Source organism: Symsagittifera roscoffensis, chromosome 3 (genome assembly GCF_963678635.1).
Source record: "Symsagittifera roscoffensis chromosome 3, txSymRosc1.1, whole genome shotgun sequence".
NCBI classification, from domain to species: Eukaryota; Metazoa; Xenacoelomorpha; order Acoela; family Convolutidae; genus Symsagittifera; species Symsagittifera roscoffensis.
Window position 1 is genome coordinate 56,453,765 of NC_087064.1, and position 23,950 is coordinate 56,477,714.

Below are 23,950 nucleotides of genomic sequence, written 5' to 3' on the forward strand. Positions count from 1 at the left end.
TTTTTGCTGAAGGCAGTTTTTAACCGTAGTTATTTTATTGCTTTATTTTTTTAAAAATCCGCCGAATCGAAATTTTTTGTTAACACTGGTTCTAATTTTACTAAGTCGATTTGTCAAAATTTCACTTTTTTTTAATTTGTTGTCTTTTTCATAGGTTTAATAAGTTTCGGCTTCAATTATATCGACCTAGTGGCCTCTGATTGCGTCGTTCGGGCATCGAAAAAAGTTTGCGTGCATGCGTGTACTTTGAGGGGAAATGGAAACAAATTTAATTTAATTAGTTTAGAATTTTTTTAAATTTTTTTTGTTATGAAAGGTTTCATTTACAATTTTTTTTATTTTTTTCCCCTTTTTTTTCAAGTTTTCCGTTTAATTTAAATCACTTTTGTATCGCAAGAGGTGCGAAGCTAATCTTTAAGTTTTTGAGTTCGGTTGGAAAATCAATGCATCACATGAAAAACTGAAAGCGTATCATATTAACTTTTTTTTCTGAAACTATACACAAACAATTCAAAACGATGCATTCTCGAATAACTGTTAATTGCAATAAAGATGATAAGTATCCAATCTTAGTGCCAGTAAGGATTATGGAACATGCAAAAAAAAGAAAAAAAAGTTGACTATAGAACAAGTGAGAAGCGAAATCTTAAGTACGTGACCAGTTTTCTGCGGCTTTAAAATCGAACACCATATCAAACGTTTCTACTCTGTCCTATACAATCAAATTAATGTTTCGGAACTCTTTCCTTGTTGCTTTTTTGTTTAACTTGATCTGACTGGAATAATTTTTAAGGTATATTTCCAAAAGTTAAAGAATACAGGAGAAAAAAATATATTTTTTTGTAATAGTATTTGTATTTGCTATACGGCAAACAAATGGGTTTAGTACTGCTTATCTAAGTTTGTTCGATTTTTTGACGGCGTTTCAAACATAAACTCTGTTTTTTATTTTTTGAGGTTACAAAAATAACAAAAAATTACATTTCTAAATTTTTACGCATATCACTACAAGAAATGGGGTTACACAACTGCGCTAGAGAAAACAATTGCAAACATCCCTTGACTCTTCAAAGGTTTTAACACTTGCAATTAATCTCCTTCAGGTATGTTTTTTATTGGTGATTTAAAATTTCAGCTAGAAATTTGAAAGAAAAAAAAATCACAAATCTCAACTTTGTTGCACAATCACTAGATTCAATTTAAGCCAACAAAAATTGTATCTACAAGGTTACAAGGATTCACAAAAGCTTGTTTTTTTTTCAATTTTTTTTCGCGGCTTATAGGAATCAATTTTTGTGTTTTTCTGCTCGGAATTGTTTTCATGCGCTCTAACTGGACAAAAAAATTGCAGAAGAGTGGTTTCTTTTTCCTCTGTGCATAATTCGTTGGAACTTAGGAAACAACAAACAAAACAAAACTTCAAATGATTGTTGATTCTCTTTTCAATGAGGCTGAAGCGCGATTTTCCGCCTTGCCAAAATCTTAGCTGTTCAAATTTCACGAATAACTAACAGGAAAAGCTGACTTCTTTTTTGTTTTGATAGTTTTGTCTATCAAGATTAACACTAGATTAACACTGGTTCTAATTTTACTAAGTCGATTTGTCAAACTTTCACTTTTTTTATTTGTTGTCTTTTCATAGGTTTAATAAGTTTCGGCCTTATTTATATCGACCTAGTGGCCTCTGATTGCGTCGTTCGGGCATCGAAAAAAGTTTGCGTGCGTGCGTTCGCTTTGAGGGGAAATGGAAACAAATTTGTTTTATTTAGCTTAGAATTTTTTTTGAGTTTTTTTGTTATGAAAGCTTTAATTTACAATTTTTTCGGTTTTCGATTGGAAAATCAATGCATCACATAAAAAATTGAAAGCGTATCATATTAAGTTTTTTTTTTCTGAAAGTATACACACACACTTCAAAACGATGCATTCTCGAATAACTGTTAATTGCAATAGAGATGATAGGTATCCAATCTTAGTGCCAGTAAAGAATATGGAACATGCAAAAAAAAAGTGAAAAAAAAGTTGACTATAGAACAAGTGAAAAGCGAAATCTTAAGTACGTGACCAGTTTTCTGCGGCTTTAAAATCGAACACCATATCAAACGTTTCTACTCTGTCCTATACAATCAAATTAATGTTTCGGAACTCTTTCCTTCTTGCTTTTTTGTTTAACTTGATCTGACTGGAATAATTTTTAAGGTATATTTCCAAAAGTTAAAAATACAGGAGAAAAAATATATTTTTTTGTAATAGTATTTGTATTTGCTATACGGCAAACAAATGTACTGATTATCTAAATTTGTTAGATTGTTTTGACGGCGTTTCAAACATAACTCTGTTTTTTATTTTTGAGGCTACAAAAACTAACAAAAAGTAACAATTCTAAACTTTTTACGCAAATCACTACAACAAATGGGGTTACACAACTGCGCAAGAGAAAACAATTGCAAACATCCCCTGACTCTTCAAAGGTTTTAAAACTTGCAATTAATCTCCTTCAGGTATGTTTTTTATTGGTGATTTAAATTTTTTAGCTAGACATTTGTAAGAAAAAAATCACATATCTCATTTTTGTTGCACAATCGCTAGATTCAAATTGAGCCAACAAAAATTGTATCTACAGGGATACAAGGATTCCCAAAAGCGTGTTTTTTTTCTTTTTTTTCGTGGCTTCTAGGAATCAACTTTTGTGTTTTTCTGCTCGGAATTGTTTCCATGTGCTCTAACTGGACAAAAAAATTGCAGAAGAGTGGTTTTCTTTTTCCTCTGTGCATAATGTTTTTGAACTTAGGAAACAATAAACAAAACAAAACTTCAAATTAATATTGATTCTCTTTTCAATGAGGCTGAAGCGCAATTTTCCGCCTTGCCGTAATCTTCGCTGTTCAATTTTTACGACTAACTAACAGGAAAAGCAGACTTCTTCTTTGTTTTGATAGTTTTGTCATCACTCAATCCAAACTATTGTTCCTAATATTCATCGATTTCAATACTTCACAACTGTTTTATCTAAAAAATTAGTAAGTTTAAATTTCAAAAATGGCCAGCTGAAATCATGAAGGAACATCAATCAAAATTACTGCCGTTTAGAAAAGATATCTAAAAATTTTTTTGCGGAACATAGCAGCAATGTATCACAAATTTGATAACCATTATTAATTGCTTGTACGGAGATATGGCGAAAAGACAAGGACATAACAGGTCTGCTTTTGATATAAAATCATCACCCTCTTATGATGACTAATAAAGCCCGGAAAGAAGGTTAAGCGGTCATTTTCGTTGCTGGAAAACAAATGCTGGAAAACAAGTGACAAAAAAAGCAAAAGTTGTCTGCAAGCTATAAAAGACAATCGATCACCTGAACATTTTTCTCTGTTTGCATCAATATGAGAAAAGTTATCCAAATAGCACAAACTGTCCTGCAAAGTTAGCTCACAACAAGAAAATGAATACAAAACTATTTGAAAGAAACAAATGGGATTGAATTTTGATAACTTGATTGAGGGACATAAAAGAATAAGATATCGAACACATTACAAACAAATCAATTTTTTCAGGAAAAATTGAACCCCTTAATTTGTAAATGGATACCTTTCATTATAATAAATCAAAATCTGAAGGCATTTTTCTGACTGCTTAATTCTGGTGAAGATAATCCACTCAAAAGTTGTACCACAGACAGCGAAACAACTTCAGACCAATAACTTCAAATCCATCTCTTGCAAAAAATTTTGAGAAAAGACCATAACCTTAACTTTTTCAAACCAATTTTCTTAGTTTTTACACAAATCTTGGTCTTTGAAAGTTTTTTGACACCGTTGACATTGGAGTTCGGATAAAAAAATGACAAGCTTATGGCTGGAAAGAAACAAGAAAAAAACTGACAAAAAAATTAAAAAACTTTGAATTTTGATTGATTGAGAGCAAAATTTTTTATAACTATGATAAAGCCAATCTATAATTAAAACCCAGTCAAACGAATATTCTATACAATTGTAGAAATAAAATCAAAATATCTTGGCGCAAAACTTGATAAAAATTAAAGCTGCAAACTCCAAATTTGAAAATTGAAGGAATAAAAAATCGGAATGTATCCATTATACACCGTTTTGCGTAGGATAATTACTGAAAGAAGTTCTAAACAGCCAATAAATTTAAATTCAATCATTTTTTTTCCAAACTAACTTGAATATTTGGAACTGCTAGTGAACCAAACTCGTGAATCAAATGAAAAGAAAAACACACAACAGAAATTATGTTGGAGAGAGGGAAAGAGAAACAGAGAGAGAGAGAGAGAGAGAGAGAGAGAGAGAGAGATAGGAGAGAGATAGAAGAGAAAGAAGAGAGAGCGAGAGAGAGAGAGAGAGAGAGAAGAGAGAGAAAGAGAGAGAGAGAGAGAGAGAGAGAGAGAGAGAAAGAGAGAGAGAGAGAGAGAGAGAGAGAGAGAAAAGAGAGAGAGAGAGAGAGAGAGAGAGAGAGAGAGAGAGATAGAGATAGAGAGAGAGAGAGAGAGAGAGAGAAAGAAGAGAGAGAAAGAAGAGGAGAGAGAGAGAGAGAGAGAGAGAAAAGAGAAAGAGAAAATAGTTTTTTTTTCTTAAATTAAACTCAAGAAAAGTTTTGAATTATTTTCTGACTTATAATTCAGCTCGCTACGCAAGTAGCAAAAAAAAAAAGTTTGTATAATTAAATTTTCCGGGGCTTTTTTTTTGGTTATACCTCCCCCCCCACCCCCCCCTAACTAGTTGAAATTGAAAGCGCAAAAGCGAGTGAAACAATCAATTAAAAATCACTCGCATGCAATTTAGCAGCTGCTCGATTGGGAAGCCTAGTGATAAATTTGCCATATAATTTCGTTTCCTAATCGAGCAGCTGCTAATTGCACGCGAGTGGTATTCAATTGTTTGTTTCACTCGCTTTCGCGCATTCAATTTCAACTCGAAATTTGAATTGCCAAATATATCAATTTAGGGGGCGTATAACCGAAAAGACCCCTTCCCGGGTTTTTAAGAGTGATAATATCAAACTGCAATGAAAAAAATTGTCAAAGTTTTGCTGGCAAAAACCCGAGCGCTTACTGTAAATCCAGCAAACTAAGCTTTGATGCAGTTAAAACTAATCAATTCTGATGTGGCAGATTTCCGTGTCGATATACAAAGTTTATCAAGAACCATATTTTCTTAGCACGAGTTGGTTCAATTGACTGGAAAATTCACCCACGAGCGATTATGAAGTAGTTAGGATCCGATTTGATACTTTAATCAAAGAAAGCGTTTTCTATTCGCCTTGCTCTGCTTGGCCGATACTTGAACGAAATATAATCTTTGCTTAACCGTTTTTTAAAAAATATTGCACACTTAATTGAATTCGTTCCTAAAATTTTGATGAAACTAGATGCTTTCAAACTTTAAATTAGATTAGACGTTGAGTTAAGCTGCTGATTTAGAACGCTTGAGGATTATAACCTCTTCGTTTCTGCATGACTACATTTTTGCCAAAAATAACTGCACCATAAGGACCCTTTTGGTCACGTTTTAAGGGGCAAAGGATGAACAAAAGATTATAATGATACTAGAATCGTAGAAGCCAATTGATTTTCCTCATCTTTTCCCTTGCCACACGGAGACCTCTTTCATCTCAATTTGACTTTCGGCAAAATTTAATTCTCTCCCTGGCACTATTTTTTCCAGTTCTGCCTTTGTGTTTATAATTCTTCACAATTCATCTTTTTCGGGTCACTCCAGGTAAATTAGAGCGCATTTTGCGAAACAAAAAGCCAATGCCACAGCAATTAGGGATAAATTTTAGCCCAAATTTTTAGTCTACTTTTCTGCCTTCGGGGAATTTGTGCAATTTCTACGTTGATTCTTAGTAATTTCTCTGGCAGACTTTTGCAATTTAACTTGAGAAATGTTAATTGAAACACTTTTTCGGCCCATTGTGTTTGCTGTTCAGAAATAAACTGGACCGGGTTCTATTCTGTTTTCACCCTTAGTTGATTTCTTTTTTTTTCTTTCGTTTTTCAAACTCATCTGGATAGCAGAAAAAAATGATCGCGTGATTAATTTTCGCGGTAATACCTTTAACTTGAATGGCTTAAATTTGAATAGAATTTAATTTAGTGCCGTTTTCATCTCTTTTTTTCTCGCCAGGTTCTTAATCCAATATTTGGTTTTCAGCTTTTCGATCAATCTCAGCAGTAGAGAGAACCCAAAAAGTCTTCGAGCTCAATTTGGTGAGTATTGGAAAGAGCACTTAATGCCATTTCACTTCCCTAAAGATCCGTTTTTTCCATCATTTCTGACAAAAGGCCAAAGACAATTATTTGCCAGCAGCAAACAGTTCATTTTATTCAGTCACTTTTTCCCTAAATTGCATTTGAATCTGCTCTAAAAAAAAAACGAAAAAAAACAGGTAGGCTGTTACTGTAATTACTATTTTGTCAGATATCTGAACTTCTAAAACTCTCTTACTCTTAAAAAGGTTCACAGATGTTTTTTTTCGTTTTTAGAAAATTGGGGTCTCTCATTGATAAAATAAATAAAATCCAATATCAGACTTCTAAATCAGTTTTTATATTTTTATTAGGTTTTCACGACAATCGGTTAACTTGTGATAATTGATCTTTTCTTGAGCAAAAATAAAGAAAAATACCTGTTGAAATATCAGTACTTATTTTAATTGGTTTTCAAAGAGAATTATCTCTCAAATTAATTAGGATCTCAAAACAATGGTTTTTCGTGGCTGTTTTTAGAAAAAATTTTATGCAAAATTTTTTGTAATTTTTATTATGATTTATAATATAATTTATTTTTATTACACTTGTAGTTTATTAATTTGAGCTCTACTTTTTTACTGTTGCAGCTTAATAATGTCAGCCTCCATGAGCTCATCTAAAATGGGACTCCTGTTCTCTCAAGTGCTTTTTATGGCTGTCGCCTTCCTCGTCTTGTCGGCTCAAATGACTTCGGCCGCCCGAATGAGACCCGAGAAGAGATACCTAATGAACTTTAGAGCACCCAACTTCGAAGACCAGCTCGCTGCTCTGTTCGAGGTACAAAACGTTTAAAAGTTACTTTTCATTTCTAACTTATGCTAAGGGGAGCGGCGGTGAAGTGAATGAGTTTCTTCGCACTATGTCACTCGGTGGGTGGGCTGTGCCGTAATTCCCATATCCCTGTGCTACGGTGCTTGAGGGCGGAGAAACATTTCCAGGGCAAAATATTTTCCAGGTCAAAGTATAATAGTTCTCCTGGATGCCGACAAAAATTACAGCCAAGCTTTTTATTTGAGATAACCCTGAAACTGTGGTAAAATTAGAACCCCTTATTAAAAAGCACAGAGGGAGAGGGGTTTGATCATTCGACCAATTTGCTTTTCCAGGTTAGAATGATCTATGGTCTAGAGTGGACTTTTACGAAAAATCAGTAATCTCTAAATTGATGAAAGTTGAGATTTGGCTTACAGCTTTCACTATTTTTTTTTTCGATTTTGTATAGATCATTAAATTATTTTAAATTGTCATTTAACAAAAACCTGAAAAACAAACACGCGAATGTTTTTTTTCTTGTTTTCTTTTTGATGTTTGAAATTGAATTCGAAGTATATAAAAAATACCTAGTCCTAGAGTCCCCCTGAACAAAAACACTCCAAAATCAATATCTTAGGCAATGAATTTAACAAATTAAACTATGTTTCTCTCAAATTCGTTTTTGATCTACGCTAACTTACTACCCGAACAGATATAAAAAGCCAACATAATCACAAAAAAGTTGGCTCAACGGTGGACCTGATTGATCTGCCAGTGATAGTCAGTACCGTTTCACAGTGATGCAACACTAAAATAACACTATTAAAAGCAAGTGCCATTTTTATCTTTTCTGAGTCACTTAAAAATTACTCCAAACGTATTTGTTCATTTACTGACAAAACTTTATCAATGCTAGCCACTTATGCATTCCAACAAACTTCTAACATCGGTAAGAGTTTATCAGCGTTGCATACACATATTTATTTTTCCGACTTTCAAAACGAAAGTAACGGAATATTTGTGCTCGGGGTGGGTTTTTTTCTTCAGAAAAATTTTGATTTTTCTAGAATATAAAAGTTTCGATGCGCGAATTATTGTTCCAACTTTTGTAACGAAAATAACGGAATATTTGTGCTCGTGCGTTTTTTTTTTCTTCAGACAAATTTCGACTTTTTAACTAGCAATTTTTCTCTTAAAAAGGTTTTTATATATCATTTAGATTTTTATATATCATTCAAATGGTATTGTTATCTTGAGCTAAAATTTGAAAAAATATTTCACATGTGATCACTTTTTGTAAAATTATGGGGTTTTAGATTGCAATTTCGGACAATTTGGGACAATTAACGCGCGATGTAATTCGCGCTATTAACGGGTAAGCGAAAATATAATCTGTCTTAGAAATCGTTCTAAATTGGTTCAAGGAAGCTTTTATGCCATAATTGATATGTTAATAGGAGCAGAATCTATCACTTGTACTTAATATGACGTTTGGAGGGATGTTCTTACAAAAATTCTTAAATTTTCTTTTTAAATTTCAATTTACGTAATTATTTTAAAATTTTTCATGTTATTACTGCTCCACAGGCCTTGAAAGGCAGTCCGAAAAATCCGGGCCTCGCCCTGATACGAGCAGTTTTCTTTTCATTAAATAGCCAAAAATTGTGATTTTTTTCATGAAACGCAAATTTAGACAAGACTGCTCGTATCAGGGCGAAGCTATGGAGCAGTAATATGGAGCAATAATATGGAGCAGTAATATGGAGCACTAATATGGAGTCTATGAAGCAGTAATAACATATAAAGATTCAATTTATAAAATAAAAGATTTTTTTCCCTGAAATTTGAGATTTTTTGTGAAAATCATCCTCCACACGCCATATAAAGTACAAAAGGATAGATTTCGCCCCTTGTAACAAATCAATTATGGCAAATAAGCTTCTTTCAATTAATTTAGAACGATTTCTAACATGGATTAAATCACCGCGTACGCGTTAATAGCGCAAAATAGATCACGCGTTAATTGTCCCAAATTGGCCAAACTGGCAATCTTCAAACCCCTATAATTTTACAAAAATGATCACAGGTAATATATCTTTTTAAATTTAAGCTCAAGACGACAATACCTTTTGAATGATTCAAAAAGGTTCAGTCAAAAATGGCTAGTTAAAAAGTCGAAGTTTGTCTGAAGATAGAAAATCCCACCCCGAGCACAAATATTCCGTTGCTTTCGTTACAAAAGTCGGAACAAAAAATCAATTAAAAAATCTTTTTTGCGCTCATTTTTGGAGATTACATCCTTCGTAATTTTTATTGGCTTCATTAGAGGCTTGCAATAAATGCACAAACAGGTTTGACTAAAATCAGCCAAAAGGATCGTTTTTGGGTAAATTTGTTGACTCAAATTATGCAAAACAATTTGCACCATATTAATTTGCAATTGTCAAAATTTAAAAAAAGATTATTCTTTATCATTTTTCGCCTAAAATCAATTCAATTGAAGAAAATTGCGTTTAAACTTCAAGTTTTATCAATTTTGTCCGGATAATTTAAATCAGCACTGTATAAAATCAGACAATTAAATTGCGGTTCTGATCCAAATATGATTCAGTGCTGTCCCAGTGGTGCTTTCTGACTTGGCTAGTTTTGATCATTGAGAATTTGTCAAAAATAAAAAAATAATCTTCGCCCAAAAACGGTTGTTTACCAGATTCAAAACCTCTAGTTGACGATACCTTCCTTCCTTTCTTTACCTTACCTCTGCACCATATCCGCTTAGAATCAAATTTTTTTTATTGTTTATATCTCGAATATCAGAGAAGCGCTCATTTTATCAATGAGGCAAAACTTATAATGAGCTTTTCTGATTTTAAGCTGAATCATTGTTGATAAAACTGTTACTCAACCATTGGTCCACATATGCAAAAAAAAATTTTATCTCTGGATGTTTGAGCATATATGGCTCAGAGTTGTCTTTGTCTGATCTATCTTACTGTTCTGCTTTTCAAAAAATAGTTGTAATTTGCGAAAGCTGTACTTAATGACTCTGCCAAAGCAAACTGTGGGATATATATTTGAATTCCTCAAAATAATTTTTTGCTCTCAAAAATAATAATAAATCTTCGGTCCAACATTTTTATTTTGTGATATTTGCAATACTTTTTTGTCGAGTACCTTTTTAATTGCAGAGTTAGTGCCTCTTTTAAACGCTAAAAACGCATTCAAAAATTTATGGCCTCAAGTCAACATTTCCAAAAAATAATTGTTTCATCTGGTAAGAAAGGCAAAATAGTGAAAATCAAGCATTCCAATCATGTAGTCAGACATCACTGAATTAAAAAAAAACGGTTTTCATTTTTGCACAGAAGAGTTTATAAATGAATATTTTTTGCAGGTTGGAATTTGCCTATAACTTTAGCCACTTCAAACCAATTCAATTACAAATTAATTACGGCCAAGATTGCTATTAAGCTGATTGGAAAAATGAAGCAAGGTGAGCTCTGATTTTTTTTTTCATTTCAATGGAGTTTAAGACAATGAACAATTTTTTCCGTTTTTTCTTTTTTTTTTCAAATACTTTTTCTTGTGTTGATCAGTGTGATCGGAACATTCCTTGCTATTTGCAGAGCAGCTTACTACCTTTTTTTATTAGTAGACAACGAATGCCTTTTCCTAGTTTTCCACTTGGAAGATCTAGGAATGCTTTTTCTTATCACGTATGTAAATATCATTATGATACAATAATATTGCAAATCAAGCAAGTTGTTTAAACAACTTGAAGCTATTTTTTCCTACCAACTTAATGATCATTTTTGGCTTCGTCGGTTTGAAAACTGCTGATTGCCAATGTTTTCTTTATGTCAGCCGAATCCTGTTGTGAGATTGATTTATACATTTTAAAATGTCTTCAGGGTTGCTATGACGGGATATCAAATAATCTTTGGGAATTTCTAAGCCGTGATCGTATACGAAATAATGTTGTGATTTACAGATCCTAATTTGTTGAATTTCTAAGTTAAGTGGAATTTTTCAGAATCCAGTAGAGCCTGTCTTCAGCCAACCTCAGAGAGGTCCAGTAGTTTCCAACAGTCCATCTTCATCAGCCTCCAAACTGAGGGCCAACATGTGCATGAATTACATCACAGGAGACTTCTTTGACTGCTGACCAAAATGAACTCGTTGCTAAGTTCTAAATGAGCCACCAGTAACCTGAATCAAAAATCTAATGCTACAAACCAAATTTCTTTCATAGTGAAATGAAATTCGAGATGACTGATTATAATAATCGCACTAAATATTAATTGTAAATCCTTCTTCTATGGGCAAATGCAGAAAAAGCTTGAAAAGAGTCAAATTGTAATGTTGAATATTTATCTTTTTCATGTACGGAAAGACTCCAAAATGTTAGTGCAGCCAGTTATTCATTAAAAAGTGTTTAGGCACGATCAATTAACATCAAACAGTGTTTAATTTGATCGCACCTAACTATTGTCTACCGAGATTAATTTGATACCTATCCAATGATTAAAAGTTAAGAGCATTTTTTTCTGCCGAAAATTTGACACCTAATTTTGTTCCTCTTTATTATCATGTATCGTACCAGGAAAAACAAGTGAAACAAAAAAAACTAAATAATTTGATAACTGACGCTTTTTGAAGCACACGAGAAAAAACAATTTTAATTTGCGTAACAATAAAACAAAAATTTTCTTTGCGATAGTTTGATAATTCAGTTTTGGATGTCCAACTGCTTAAATAGTATTGCTGGGTAGTGCAGATGGCTTATGACTAGAGCGTTCAATAATGGTAATTGGTTTTTGATTGTCAGTAGTTTTTTTCTCGATTGTAATGTTTTGATCCAACAAGCCAAGTTTCTTAATATATAAATTTAACTTCTCCCTGAAAGGTTAGAAATTGATCTAGAGTTACCCCATAATATTTAATTTCTGGCTTTTCTTCTATTTTGTTATCATCTTATTTTTTACTGAGCTTTAAATTGTCGTTTCCGCCTTGATGTTTTTTGCTACATATTATCAACTCAGTTTTCTTTATGTTGAGTTTCAGAGAATGTTTTGTGAAGTACAGAGACAAAATCTGACAGGATTTTGCGGTAGCTGTAGAGCATTCTTGATCTCATTATCATCACAAAACAGTAATGTATCATCTGCATATTGAACCACTTTGCAAGATTCAGTTAAATTTTAGTTCAAGTCATTTATGTATAGTTTGGAAATTATGGGTCCCAAAATTGTACCTTGAGGTACGCCTTCTTGAAGTGAGATCCAATTGGATTCAGTATTACTTACTACAGTTTTCTGTTGTCTATTGTTTATAAAGCAATTAATCATTTAAATTGCTGATTCAGAGAATCTCGAACCATTCAATTTGTTCTTTTAATGTTCGAGGTTGATGGAATCGAAAGCTTTGGATAGATCTAATAAAGATACGGCAATGTATTCATTTATCCATTGTTTTGCGGAAGAATTCAATGCAATGAAGGATCGCGTCTATCGTTGAATATGAGGTTCTAAAACCAAATCAGGTGTTGCTGAGCACGTTATTAAATAAACGACACTCGTTGATTTGTTTGTATGGAAATTTCTCAAAAATTGTTCAAAATGGATCTGTTATGGAGATTGGTTTATAGTTCTCTGCTATTTATGGGTAATCTTTTTTTTGTATATTGGGTTAAAAATCGTTTTTTGAATCTGGTTGGAAGTAATTTGTACTTGATTAATTCATCTATAAAAAATGTGAGGTGTGGTCATAATCCATTGCATCTCTCAGAACCCAGGCTGGGAGATCAGAAGCTACGAATGGTTTAATTTTTAATTGAGGCAAGAATGCACGAGAGATGTCTATGCTTGTTATTTTTTAGTTGCCTATCAAATTTTTCATTTTCGAGTGACGAAAAATGAGCACTTTATTTGCAACATGATAATTAATCTGATTAAGCATGTGTAACTCGCACAATTTTTTCTGGTTATTTGTTTAATATATTAATGCTTAAGTTTTAAGATGACATAAACTCAAATCGTTTCCTTGTTGTTTTTCCATAGGTTGCCATAGAAGGACCTTCGCTAAAAAAAGATAGAAAAAATTACTTAAAATTAAATTTCATGGTCTTGTAAGTTAAGCTGCTGCTTATCATGTTCGAACATGCTTTTTGAATTTAATTCCAAAATTGAACTGATTTTCTGAAAAAAAAAACAATTTTTGATATAATGACTGCTGAATCTTGCATGAAAGTGAAATTTTTAAATTTTTTGGTTCTCATCAATTCTCGTACTTGAATTTTGTGTATGCCGGTAGTAGTTTATGTCTAATTTTCCATAGATAACAGATTATTTTCAAATCGAGAAACAAGGAAAACGGCCGAATCTTGTATTCCAGCTTAAGATCGGATGAAGAATAAAAAATTTTCTGTCACAGCTGGCCTTTATTGCTCAACTCAGTTGTTTTTTCAGCGATATTTTTATATTCGATGTTAAATTGCTTAATACTATTGCTGGGTACTGCAGATGGCTCACAACTAAAGCGTTCATTAAAAGTAATTGATTGTTGATTGTCACTAGTTGTTATATCGATTGTAATGTTTTGACCCCCAGGCCATTTTCATTTGAATATTTTTTCAACTTCTACCCGGACTGGAATTACCCTCAAATATTTAACTTGTGGCTGTACTTCTATTTGGTTATCATCGAACATTATACGGAAATTTGTTTTGTAGTTTCTGCCTTGATGTCTTTTGCTAAAAATCATCAACTCAGTTTTGTTTGTGTTGAGTTTTATTGAATATTTTAAGAAGTTTGAAGACAGTTTCTGACAGGATTTTTGCATGAGCTGTAGAAAGTTTTGGATGGCAATATCATCACAAAATAGTAGTGTATTCTCTGCATATTGAACCATTTTGCATTTTTTGGCTAAAGGTTTTTTCAAGTCATTCATGTGTAGGTTGAAAATTAGGGGTCCAAAAGTTGCACTTCGAAGTACCCCTTGATTGAGTGAAATTCAATTCGATTTAATTTTAATTGTTGTCTTTTGCTTATAAAGCTAGGAATCATTTCAATTGCTGACTCAGAGAATCACGAATCAGTCAATTTAGTTTTTATATGTTCGTGGTTGATGGAGCGGAAAGCTTTTGATAGATCTAATAATGATACGGCAATGTATTCACTTATCCATTGATTTGCGGAAGATCTCAGTGCAATAAAGGATGGCGTCCATCGTTGAATATAAAACCAAATTGGGTGTTGCTGAGCAGATTATTAGATAATAAGTGTTCATTGATTTGTTTGTATATTAGTTTCTCTAAAAATTTAGAGGGTGCACCTGTTATAGAGATTGGTCTATAATTCTCTGCTATTTCTGGGTCATTTGCTTTGTATATTGGGTAACATCGCTCTTTTGAATCTAGTTGGAAAAAAATTGTACTTAATAATTTTCATTGCACTCGTCTTTCAGAGCCCAAGCTGGAAGATCAGAAGGTACGGGTGGTTTATTTGCGTTTAAATTTGTTATTTTTTTCTTACATTCGATTTCACTTACAAACTGGAAACAAAATTTTTGATTGCGTTCCTTTTTGGTCCTTGTGTTTTTGATGGTTGATTCAATTACGTTTTTTTTGTCAGAAAACATCTGAGTCTAGAAAACTTATAGTTGAAAAAGTTTGCCATTTTGAATTTGTTTTGTTGTTGCTTCACCAAATGAAATTTTTAGTAGTGTGATTTTGTTTGCTGATTTTTTCGAGTTTCTTGTGTCATTTATTATATTCCATTTCTGTCGCTCATTTTTTTTAGGATTAAATAAGCTCGAATTTTTATTTATCTGTTTATATTTTTCTCTATCTATTCGATAAATATTTTTCGAAATGAGTTTTTCTAGTTTAAATTATGAGCTTTATCTTTGTTTAAGCTTGCATTAAATTCTGAGCTTTATCTTCGCTTAAGTTTGAAAAAAGGGAGCTAATTTGTATCCTGAAAAGAAATTGCGATTGATTGCTTTAGTTAACAGAAAATTCCAATTAGTAGTAATATTTGTCGAATATAAAAACTAGAATGCTAATTTTTGGTCTGTTTTTTTTTTTTCAAAAAATAAATTGGTTCAGGGAATCTGGCAGTAGAATGACCAGTTCTTACCAAAAAAATCTTTAGAGATGCATTTTTTATAGATTCATTTCGAGGTCACTGATATGTTAGTACCTGCCAAGTTTATGACCGAAGTCTAATGAACCTTAACATACGAGATGCATACGGCATACAGTTGATGCAACTTACTAAAAAAAGACAACGTTAGATCATTGGAACGCCTTTTTATGGCGCAGCCAAACAACGATTCGAACATCCGCTGTTTTGGACAACACTTAGAGCCACTGGAGGGATTTCATCTTGCGATTTTTTTCAACGAGAACTGCAAATTGATCATTGACAATTTAAAGTAGCCATTGGTTCCAAAAACTCCTTTTTATATTGTGAAACAGACGACCGGAGAGCAGAAGCTCGTAATAAAGAAACGGTTCTATGAAAAGAATTAGCCGAAGAAAAGACAACCGCAAAAAAGAACGAAACGTTTGGATCAGTAAATTTGATCACAGAAATTTGAGTAGCTTCTTCTCGAAAAATGAGTGCAATTTTTACACAGTGGGCGGTGAATCTACTGAGACTTTGAAATTTTTAACGGAATTTTACATGCAAATTGTGAAAACATGTTGAAACTAAGATCGTTTTCTGGCTCATTACGCAAAATCATTAAATTTCCACCGAACTTTACAAAATTTTGTTCTCCGTCGAGACAAATGTTTGAAAAGCAAAATCAAAATTTATCAAGATAACATTAGACAATCACTCTGACATTTTAAGAAAAACCAGAATAATGAGAGATGCCTCACATACAAGATTGGAAACCTTCTTGGAGAAATTCGATCGGTTGGAAAACAATTGTTTTTGCTTCCTGACTTTTGAGTACACAAAAAATTAACCACTCTATCATTGAGCTTAAAATATTAGGAGTAGTTAGAGCTTTATAATTGTTTAAAAATTACCTGTAAGCCACAGCATACAAAATAAAAACTGATCGCGAAGCAAACTTTAAGCATTAATTTCAAACCGAGGAAACACGACAGTGTTTTGTAGATAAATAAGCTGGAGATATACCCGGGTTGACCAAAATGTGCAACTATACGTCGTACCATGCATGGTTCCATGGAAGCCATGAAAAATTGCCGACGTATTTTTATGTTAAAATAACACCTTTTCCATGCATGACGCGACGTATGATTCCACATTTTTTAAAGTATGGGGGACTTCAAAATAGACAATATTGATACTTTTACTAGGGCTGTTGATAATTTATATGTCACCATGGAAGCTTGCAATGTATAGTTACTATGTTATCATGCATGGCGCGACGTATGGTACCATGCATGGCGCGACGTATGGATACAATGGAAGCATATATGGCGCTACATATGATTAACAAAGAACCATATTTGGCGCGACATAGAAACCGAAAAATCAAATAAATTCAATATTCTCGCGGGCATCCAATAAGTGCTCTGAACGACCTCAAAGACATTGGTAGTAAAAAACCTTTTTCCGCCGTTCAGAGCAAAATTTTGGTTCCCAAGCAAAGCACATTTTTATCCGATGTAGAAAACTTTACCCGATGACGCCGGAAAGCATACTTGGTGATGGCTGAATAACTTTCATAAAACTGTCTATAACAAAACAAGCATTTCAGAATTATGAAAGATTATCAACACATAAAATAAAATAATTACCATCAACAAAAACAATTCAACAGAGGCAAAGCAGAGCTTCACATCACTTGCAATACAACGAAATCGTCGCAAACTAAAAACAGATTCTGCTAAAAAAATACAAGAAAAAAATCAATAGAAAACTTTTTTTAAATGTTTTTGATTCCAAAAAGGCGCTGAAGTACTCAAAAACTTTATGTTGACCAAAAGAAAACTAAATTTTTTGAGAAGCACTAACCAGCAGTACTTAAAACAAAATCAAGATACAATATTGAGCTTTCGATAGCAACAGATTGTTTGAAAAAATTTTTCGAGACAGGATAAATCGGCAAAAACGTGGAACGATTCATGATTTTTCAAAAAAAAAAACAATTTATCATTAAAAAAAGTAATAACTCTAAAACTAGGAAGAAAAAACACGAGACCGTTATATCAAAATTAAGCTATGATTATGATCTGTCCATAGTAACAAACTGTTTGACAAAACCCATCGAGACTGCGGAAAAATAAGCAAAGCCGTGGGGCGAACCACGACTTTTCAAAAAAATCTAAATTTCACGAAAAAAAACAATAACCCAAAAACTAGGCAGAATAAACCAGAAACCATTATATCAAAATCGAAATATTTTAGTGAAATATCGATAGCAACTAACAGTTTGAAAAAATCCATGAAAAAAGAGGCGAAATCGGCAGAGACCTGGGACGTAACACGATTTTACAAAAAAGCCATTTTTTCACTTAAAAATTGATAACACAAAAACTAGGAAGAATTAACCAATGGCCATTATATCAAAATCAAAATATGATATTGGGCTACATATGGCAACAAACAGTTTTGAATAGTTCTTCGAGACACAGGAGAAATAAGCAAAGCAGTGGGGCGAGCCACGATTTTTCAAAAAAAAGTAACTTTTCACTAAAAAATAAATTACGCAAAAACTAGGAAGATTTAACCAATGGCCATTATATCAAAATCAAGCTACAATATTGGGCTACAGATAGCAAAAAAGATTTTTGAATAGTTCTTCGAGACAGAGGAGAAATAAGCAAAGCCGTGGGACAAAACACGATTTTCAAAAAAAGATTAATTTTTCACTAAAAAATTAATTGCGCAAAAACTAGGAAACTTTAACCAATGGCCATTATATCAATATCAAGCTACGATATTGGGCTACAGATAGCAACAAACATTTTTGAATAGTTCTTCGAGACAGAGGCGAAATAGTCAAAGCCGTGGTTCGAACCACGATTTCTCAAAAAAACCAATTTTTCACTAAAAATTTATTTACTCAAAAACCAGGAAATAATAATCGACGGCTGATAAATCAAAACAAAGCCACAACAAATATCAACCAATGCCAAAAAAAAATTGGACACAAAACAAACATTAAAATGAAAAAACAGTCATTTTGATCGAGAAAAAAGGTAATTTTGAGCTCCGTTACTCCCCCAATAGGAGCAAGAACAACACATTCGGACTGAAAATTGCAAAGAAATCCTCGCAAAGAACTGAGGAGTCTATTCCTACCAAAAAAATATTAAACAAAAGAGAATTTTTTTTAGCATTCTTCAAGAGCTTCAAGTCTTTTTCTGCTAGCAATTGAAAAAAATTTGGGTAGGGAATGACACATACTTCGTACCCTGGAAAAAGAAAAAATCCTTTTTCTTGTTCTGTAATTTCCTAGAGTTTTTTTTCAATTAATATCTTCAAATAGGCACATATTGATGTTAACTACACAGTTTTGATAAAAGAGACTTATTTTTTTACAATTTTGAAACAAATGAGAGCAAAAATCGATTTTTTTGCCTATTCTTTCAAAAAAAACATATGCCTTTTCTCAGTGAACCATCAATATTCAGATAATTTTTTTTGCTGGAAATATTTGAGAGACTCTGATTGAAGCGATGTTGTGCAATGAGCTTTCTTCGTTTGTTTTCTACAATGCCGCTTTCACTCAAAGTATTTTAAAGCGTACAAGCGTCAAATTGATTGCAAAATTTGATTGAAAAAATTATTGTTAAAAAATTAAACAAATTTTAAAGAAAAACATTTTGTGTTTTAAAGATGATTTTTATTGAAATTTTATACAAACCAGCAAAAATAGTTTAATCAGCAGATGATTGCCTGATTTTTTATGGTCAAAACATTTTTTTTCAAAAAACCCTCTAAGACTGCTGTTCACTACACTGTTCTGACCAGTAGGACATTGGCTTCACAATGTTAAAAGAACTCAAAAGCAAGTTTTGGTGTAGAATTTGGGTTTCGTTTTTTAGAAAGTCAAAAACTTTACTGGAACTAAAATAAAAATTGCCGCTTTCACTCAAAGTATTTTAAAACGTACAAGCGTCCAATTGATTTTAAATTTTGATTGAAAAAAGTGTTGTCCAAAACTTAAACAAATTTTAAAGAAAAACATTTTGTGTCTTAAAAATGATTTTTATTGAAATTTTATTCAAACCAATAAAAATAATTTAATCAGCAGATGATTGCCTGATTTTTTGTGGGCAAACAATTTTTCAAAAAACTCTCTAAGAATGCTGCTCAATACACTGTTCTGACCAGTAGGACATTGACTTCACAATTTTAAAAGAACTCAGAACAAAAAACCTGCTTTTTGACATTTTAGTGAAAAAAAACAGAAGCCTCTACTCGGTAATTATCAGCCTTCAAGTATTTTTTCTCTCAGCTCAATAGAAATTACCTTAATGAGCTGTTGTTTAAAAAATCTGTTTCTTACCTTATTTTTTTTTGTTTTTGCTAGTGTTTTTACGAATAAAATAAAATAATCAATAAAATTAAAGTTAAAAAACAATTATCAATATACTTTTTGTGGAAATTTTTTTTCTGTCTTTCGGAAGTCAAAAACTTAATGAAAGAATGTTGAGATTAAAAATGTTGTCTTTAATTTTAGTTTTAGTTAATTTTAGTTAATTTTAGATTAGTTCGCTGCAGGAGATTGATTTCATTTTTTTTGCGTAAATTATTAACAAAATGAGAAAAAAATGTTTCTCAATGATATTTCAAAAAATTTCAAGTGAACCAACAGAAATGTTAATTTCCAAGAAAAATTTTGTAATCAAAAGAATTCTTATGCGTTTCCGGAAAAAATATGTTTCTATTACGCTCTTGTCATCAGTTAAGACTAAGTTTTCGTCAATTTTAATAGAAGTGAATATAAAAATTATTTTTTAGAATAAAAAAAATTACACGCCTCTGCTCGGTAACTCATCAGCCTTCAAGTAACCTTTTTCTCTGCTGAATAGAGAATAGGTGACTGAGCCGCTTTTTTGAACTGTTGTTTTTCTTTTTTTCCAACGTTGTTTCCAATTTTAGCAAAAAATTATCAATGATGCTTCTGTGTAGAGTTTTGCTACTGTTTCAGATTGAAAAGTTTTCCTAATGATAACAAAAAACTGCTGTCTTCTTTCAAACTATTTTGAGGTCTGGTCTGCAAGAATATACTTGGTTGCAAAAGGTTGATTTAAAAAGGTTTGGTCCAACCAAAAGTGAAAATTTGAAGAAAAAAAAAATTTGAGTGCTAAGGATATTCGAAACTTTTGTTTGCTTTGACCAAAAAATTTTGTTCAATCTGCAAGTAACTGCCTGATTTATTTTAATCAAAACAAACTACATGCAACCGCTATTATTTTAATAAATAAATTTGAAATCACTTAAACATTTGGTAAAAATCAAAAAAAGATTAAAAAAACTGAGCAGTTCGCTTAGTCAATAAATATTTGGTCAAGTGCTAATTGTTAAATGAGTGAATTTTTCTGTTAATTGTTACCTAAATGTGTATCAAGGCACTTTTAATTTTTTGACGGCGTTCTATTGTAACGAAAACTTTTTCCATTCATAAACCAGCGAAAAAAACTATATCTTTATTTCTGTAACTACTCTAACCAAACGGAAGGTGAAAAAACATGAAACAATTCAGATCTATCACTTAACTTTTTTGAATTTATTATCTAAAAATTTGTGTTTCTTATCTAAAAATTGTGTCTGCTTTTTGACATTTTAGTGAAAAAAAAAACAGAAGCCTCTACTCGGTAATTATCAGCCTTCAAGTATTTTTTCTCTCAGCTCAATAGAAATTACCTTAATGAGCTGTTGTTAAAAAAATCTGTTTCTTACCTTATTTTTTTTTGTTTTTGCTAGTGTTTTTACGAATAAAATAGAATAACCAATAAAATTAAAGTTAAAAAACAATTATCAATATACTTTTTGTGGAATTTTTTTTTCTGTCTTTCGGAAGTCAAAAAATTAATGAAAGAATGTTGAGATTAAAAATGTTGTCTTTAATTTTAGTTTTAGTTAATTTTAGTTAATTTTAGATTAGTTCGCTGCAGGAGATTGATTTCATTTTTTTTGCGTAAATTATTAACAAAATGAGAAAAAAAAGTTTCTCAATGATATTTCAAAAAATTTCAAGTGAACCAACAAAAATGTTAATTTCCAAGAAAAATTTTGTAATCAAAAGAATTCTTATGCGTTTCCGGAAAAAAATTAGTTTCTATTACGCTTTTGTCATCAGTTAAGACTAAGTCTTCGTCAATTTTAATAGAAGTGAATATAAAAATTATTTTTTAGTATAAAAAAAGTTACACGCCTCTGCTCGGTAACTCATCAGCCTTCAAGTAACCTTTTTCTCTGCTGAATAGAGAATAGGTGACTGAGCCGCTTTTTTGAACTGTTCTTTTTCTTTTTTTTCCAACGTTGTTTCCAATTTTAGCGAAAAATTATCAATGATGCTTCTGTGTAGAGTTTTGCTACTGTTTCAGATTGAAAAATTTTCCTTATGATAACAAAAAACTGCTGTCTTCTTTCAAACTATTTTGAGGTCTGGTCTGCAAGAATATACTTGGTTGCAAAAGGTTGATTTAAAAAGGTTTGGTCCAACAAAAGTTGAAAATTTGAAGAAAAAAAAATTGAGTGCTAAGGATATTCGGAACTTTTGTTTGCTTTGACCAAAAAATTTTGTTCAATCTGCAAGTAACTGCCTGATTTATTTTAATCAAAACAAACTACATGCAACCGCTATTATTTTAATAAATAAATTTGAAATCACTTAAACATTTGGTAAAAATCAAAAAAAGATTAAAAAAACTGAGCAGTTTGCTTAGTCAATAAATTTTTGGTCAAGTACTAATTGTTAAATGAGTGAATTTTTCTGTTAATTGTTACCTAAATGTGTATCAAGGCACTTTTAATTTTTTGACGGCGTTCTATTGTAACGAAAATTTTTTCCATTCATAAACCAGCGAAAAAAACTATATCTTTATTTCTGTAACTACTCTAACCAAACGGAAGGTGAAAAAACATGATACAATTCAGATCTATCACTTAACTTTTTTGAATTTATTATCTAAAAATTTGTGTTTCTTATCTAAAAATTGTGTCTGCTTTTTGACATTTTAGTGAAAAAAAAACAGAAGCCTCTACTCGGTAATTATCAGCCTTCAAGTATTTTTTCTCTCAGCTCAATAGAAATTACCTTAATGAGCTGTTGTTAAAAAAATCTGTTTCTTACCTTATTTTTTTTTGTTTTTGCTAGTGTTTTTACGAATAAAATAGAATAACCAATAAAATTAAAGTTAAAAAACAATTATCAATATACTTTTTGTGGAATTTTTTTTTCTGTCTTTCGGAAGTCAAAAACTTAATGAAAGAATGTTGAGATTAAAAATGTTGTCTTTAATTTTAGTTTTAGTTAATTTTAGTTAATTTTAGATTAGTTCGCTGCAGGAGATTGATTTCATTTTTTTTGCGTAAATTATTAACAAAATGAGAAAAAAAAGTTTCTCAATGATATTTCAAAAAATTTCAAGTGAACCAACAAAAATGTTAATTTCCAAGAAAAATTTTGTAATCAAAAGAATTCTTATGCGTTTCCGGAAAAAAATTAGTTTCTATTACGCTTTTGTCATCAGTTAAGACTAAGTCTTCGTCAATTTTAATAGAAGTGAATATAAAAATTATTTTTTAGTATAAAAAAAGTTACACGCCTCTGCTCGGTTACTCATCAGCCTTCAAGTAACCTTTTTCTCTGCTGAATAGAGAATAGGTGACTGAGCCGCTTTTTTGAACTGTTCTTTTTCTTTTTTTCCAACGTTGTTTCCAATTTTAGCGAAAAATTATCAATGATGCTTCTGTGTAGAGTTTTGCTACTGTTTCAGATTGAAAAGTTTTCCTAATGATAACAAAAAACTGCTGTCTTCTTTCAAACTATTTTGAGGTCTGGTCTGCAAGAATATACTTGGTTGCAAAAGGTTGATTTAAAAAGGTTTGGTCCAACCAAAGTTGAAAATTTGAAAAAAAAAAATTGAGTGCTAAGGATATTCGGAACTTTTGTTTGCTTTGACCAAAAAATTTTGTTCAATCTGCAAGTAACTGCCTGATTTATTTTAATCAAAACAAACTACATGCAACCGCTATTATTTTAATAAATAAATTTGAAATCACTTAAACATTTGGTAAAAATCAAAAAAAGATTAAAAAAACTGAGCAGTTTGCTTAGTCAATAAATTTTTGGTCAAGTACTAATTGTTAAATGAGTGAATTTTTCTGTTAATTGTTACCTAAATGTGTATCAAGGCACTTTTAATTTTTTGACGGCGTTCTATTGTAACGAAAATTTTTTCCATTCATAAACCAGCAAAAAAAACTATATCTTTATTTCTGTAACTACTCTAACCAAACGGAAGGTGAAAAAACATGATACAATTCAGATCTATCACTTAACTTTTTTGAATTTATTATCTAAAAATTTGTGTTTCTTATCTAAAAATTGTGTCTGCTTTTTGACATTTTAGTGAAAAAAAAAACAGAAGCCTCTACTCGGTAATTATCAGCCTTCAAGTATTTTTTCTCTCAGCTCAATAGAAATTACCTTAATGAGCTGTTGTTAAAAAAATCTGTTTCTTACCTTATTTTTTTTTTGTTTTTGCTAGTGTTTTTACGAATAAAATAGAATAACCAATAAAATTAAAGTTAAAAAACAATTATCAATATACTTTTTGTGGAATTTTTTTTTCTGTCTTTCGGAAGTCAAAAACTTAATGAAAGAATGTTGAGATTAAAAATGTTGTCTTTAATTTTAGTTTTAGTTAATTTTAGTTAATTTTAGATTAGTTCGCTGCAGGAGATTGATTTCATTTTTTTTGCG

General features: G+C 31.4%; 2 protein-coding genes across 6 annotated transcripts in view; one reads left to right on the forward strand and one right to left on the reverse strand.

Moving 5' to 3' along the window:
* LOC134842343 (proteasome subunit alpha type-1-like) overlaps positions 1-23,950 on the reverse strand; it is a 359,095-nt gene that overhangs the window by 187,495 nt on the left and 147,650 nt on the right. The gene's annotated exons all lie outside the window — the stretch shown is intronic.
* On the forward strand, positions 5,610-11,400 carry LOC134842036 (uncharacterized). 5 transcript variants are annotated; one of them, XM_063858183.1, is made up of 4 exons: positions 5,610-5,741; positions 6,177-6,232; positions 6,862-7,051; positions 11,061-11,400. In XM_063858183.1, the coding sequence occupies exons 3-4, from the start codon at positions 6,869-6,871 to the stop codon at positions 11,190-11,192; spliced, it is 315 nt and encodes a 104-aa protein (XP_063714253.1). In that variant the 5' UTR covers positions 5,610-5,741; positions 6,177-6,232; positions 6,862-6,868; the 3' UTR covers positions 11,193-11,400. The 5 variants fall into 5 exon arrangements, with proteins under 5 accessions (XP_063714253.1, XP_063714255.1, XP_063714254.1 ...); XM_063858185.1 differs by lacking the exon at positions 5,610-5,741 and adding an exon at positions 5,820-5,968; XM_063858184.1 differs by lacking the exon at positions 5,610-5,741 and adding an exon at positions 5,971-6,070.

What these genes read in the sequence shown, in the direction of transcription:
- LOC134842036 (XM_063858183.1), top strand. Translation starts at nt 6,869, where the DNA reads ATGTCAGCCTCCATGAGCTCATCTAAAATGGGACTCCTGTTCTCTCAA. An exon ending in AGCTCGCTGCTCTGTTCGAG is followed by an intron (nt 7,052 to 11,060) that starts GTACAAAACGTT and finishes GGAATTTTTCAG; the next exon opens with AATCCAGTAGAGCCTGTCTT.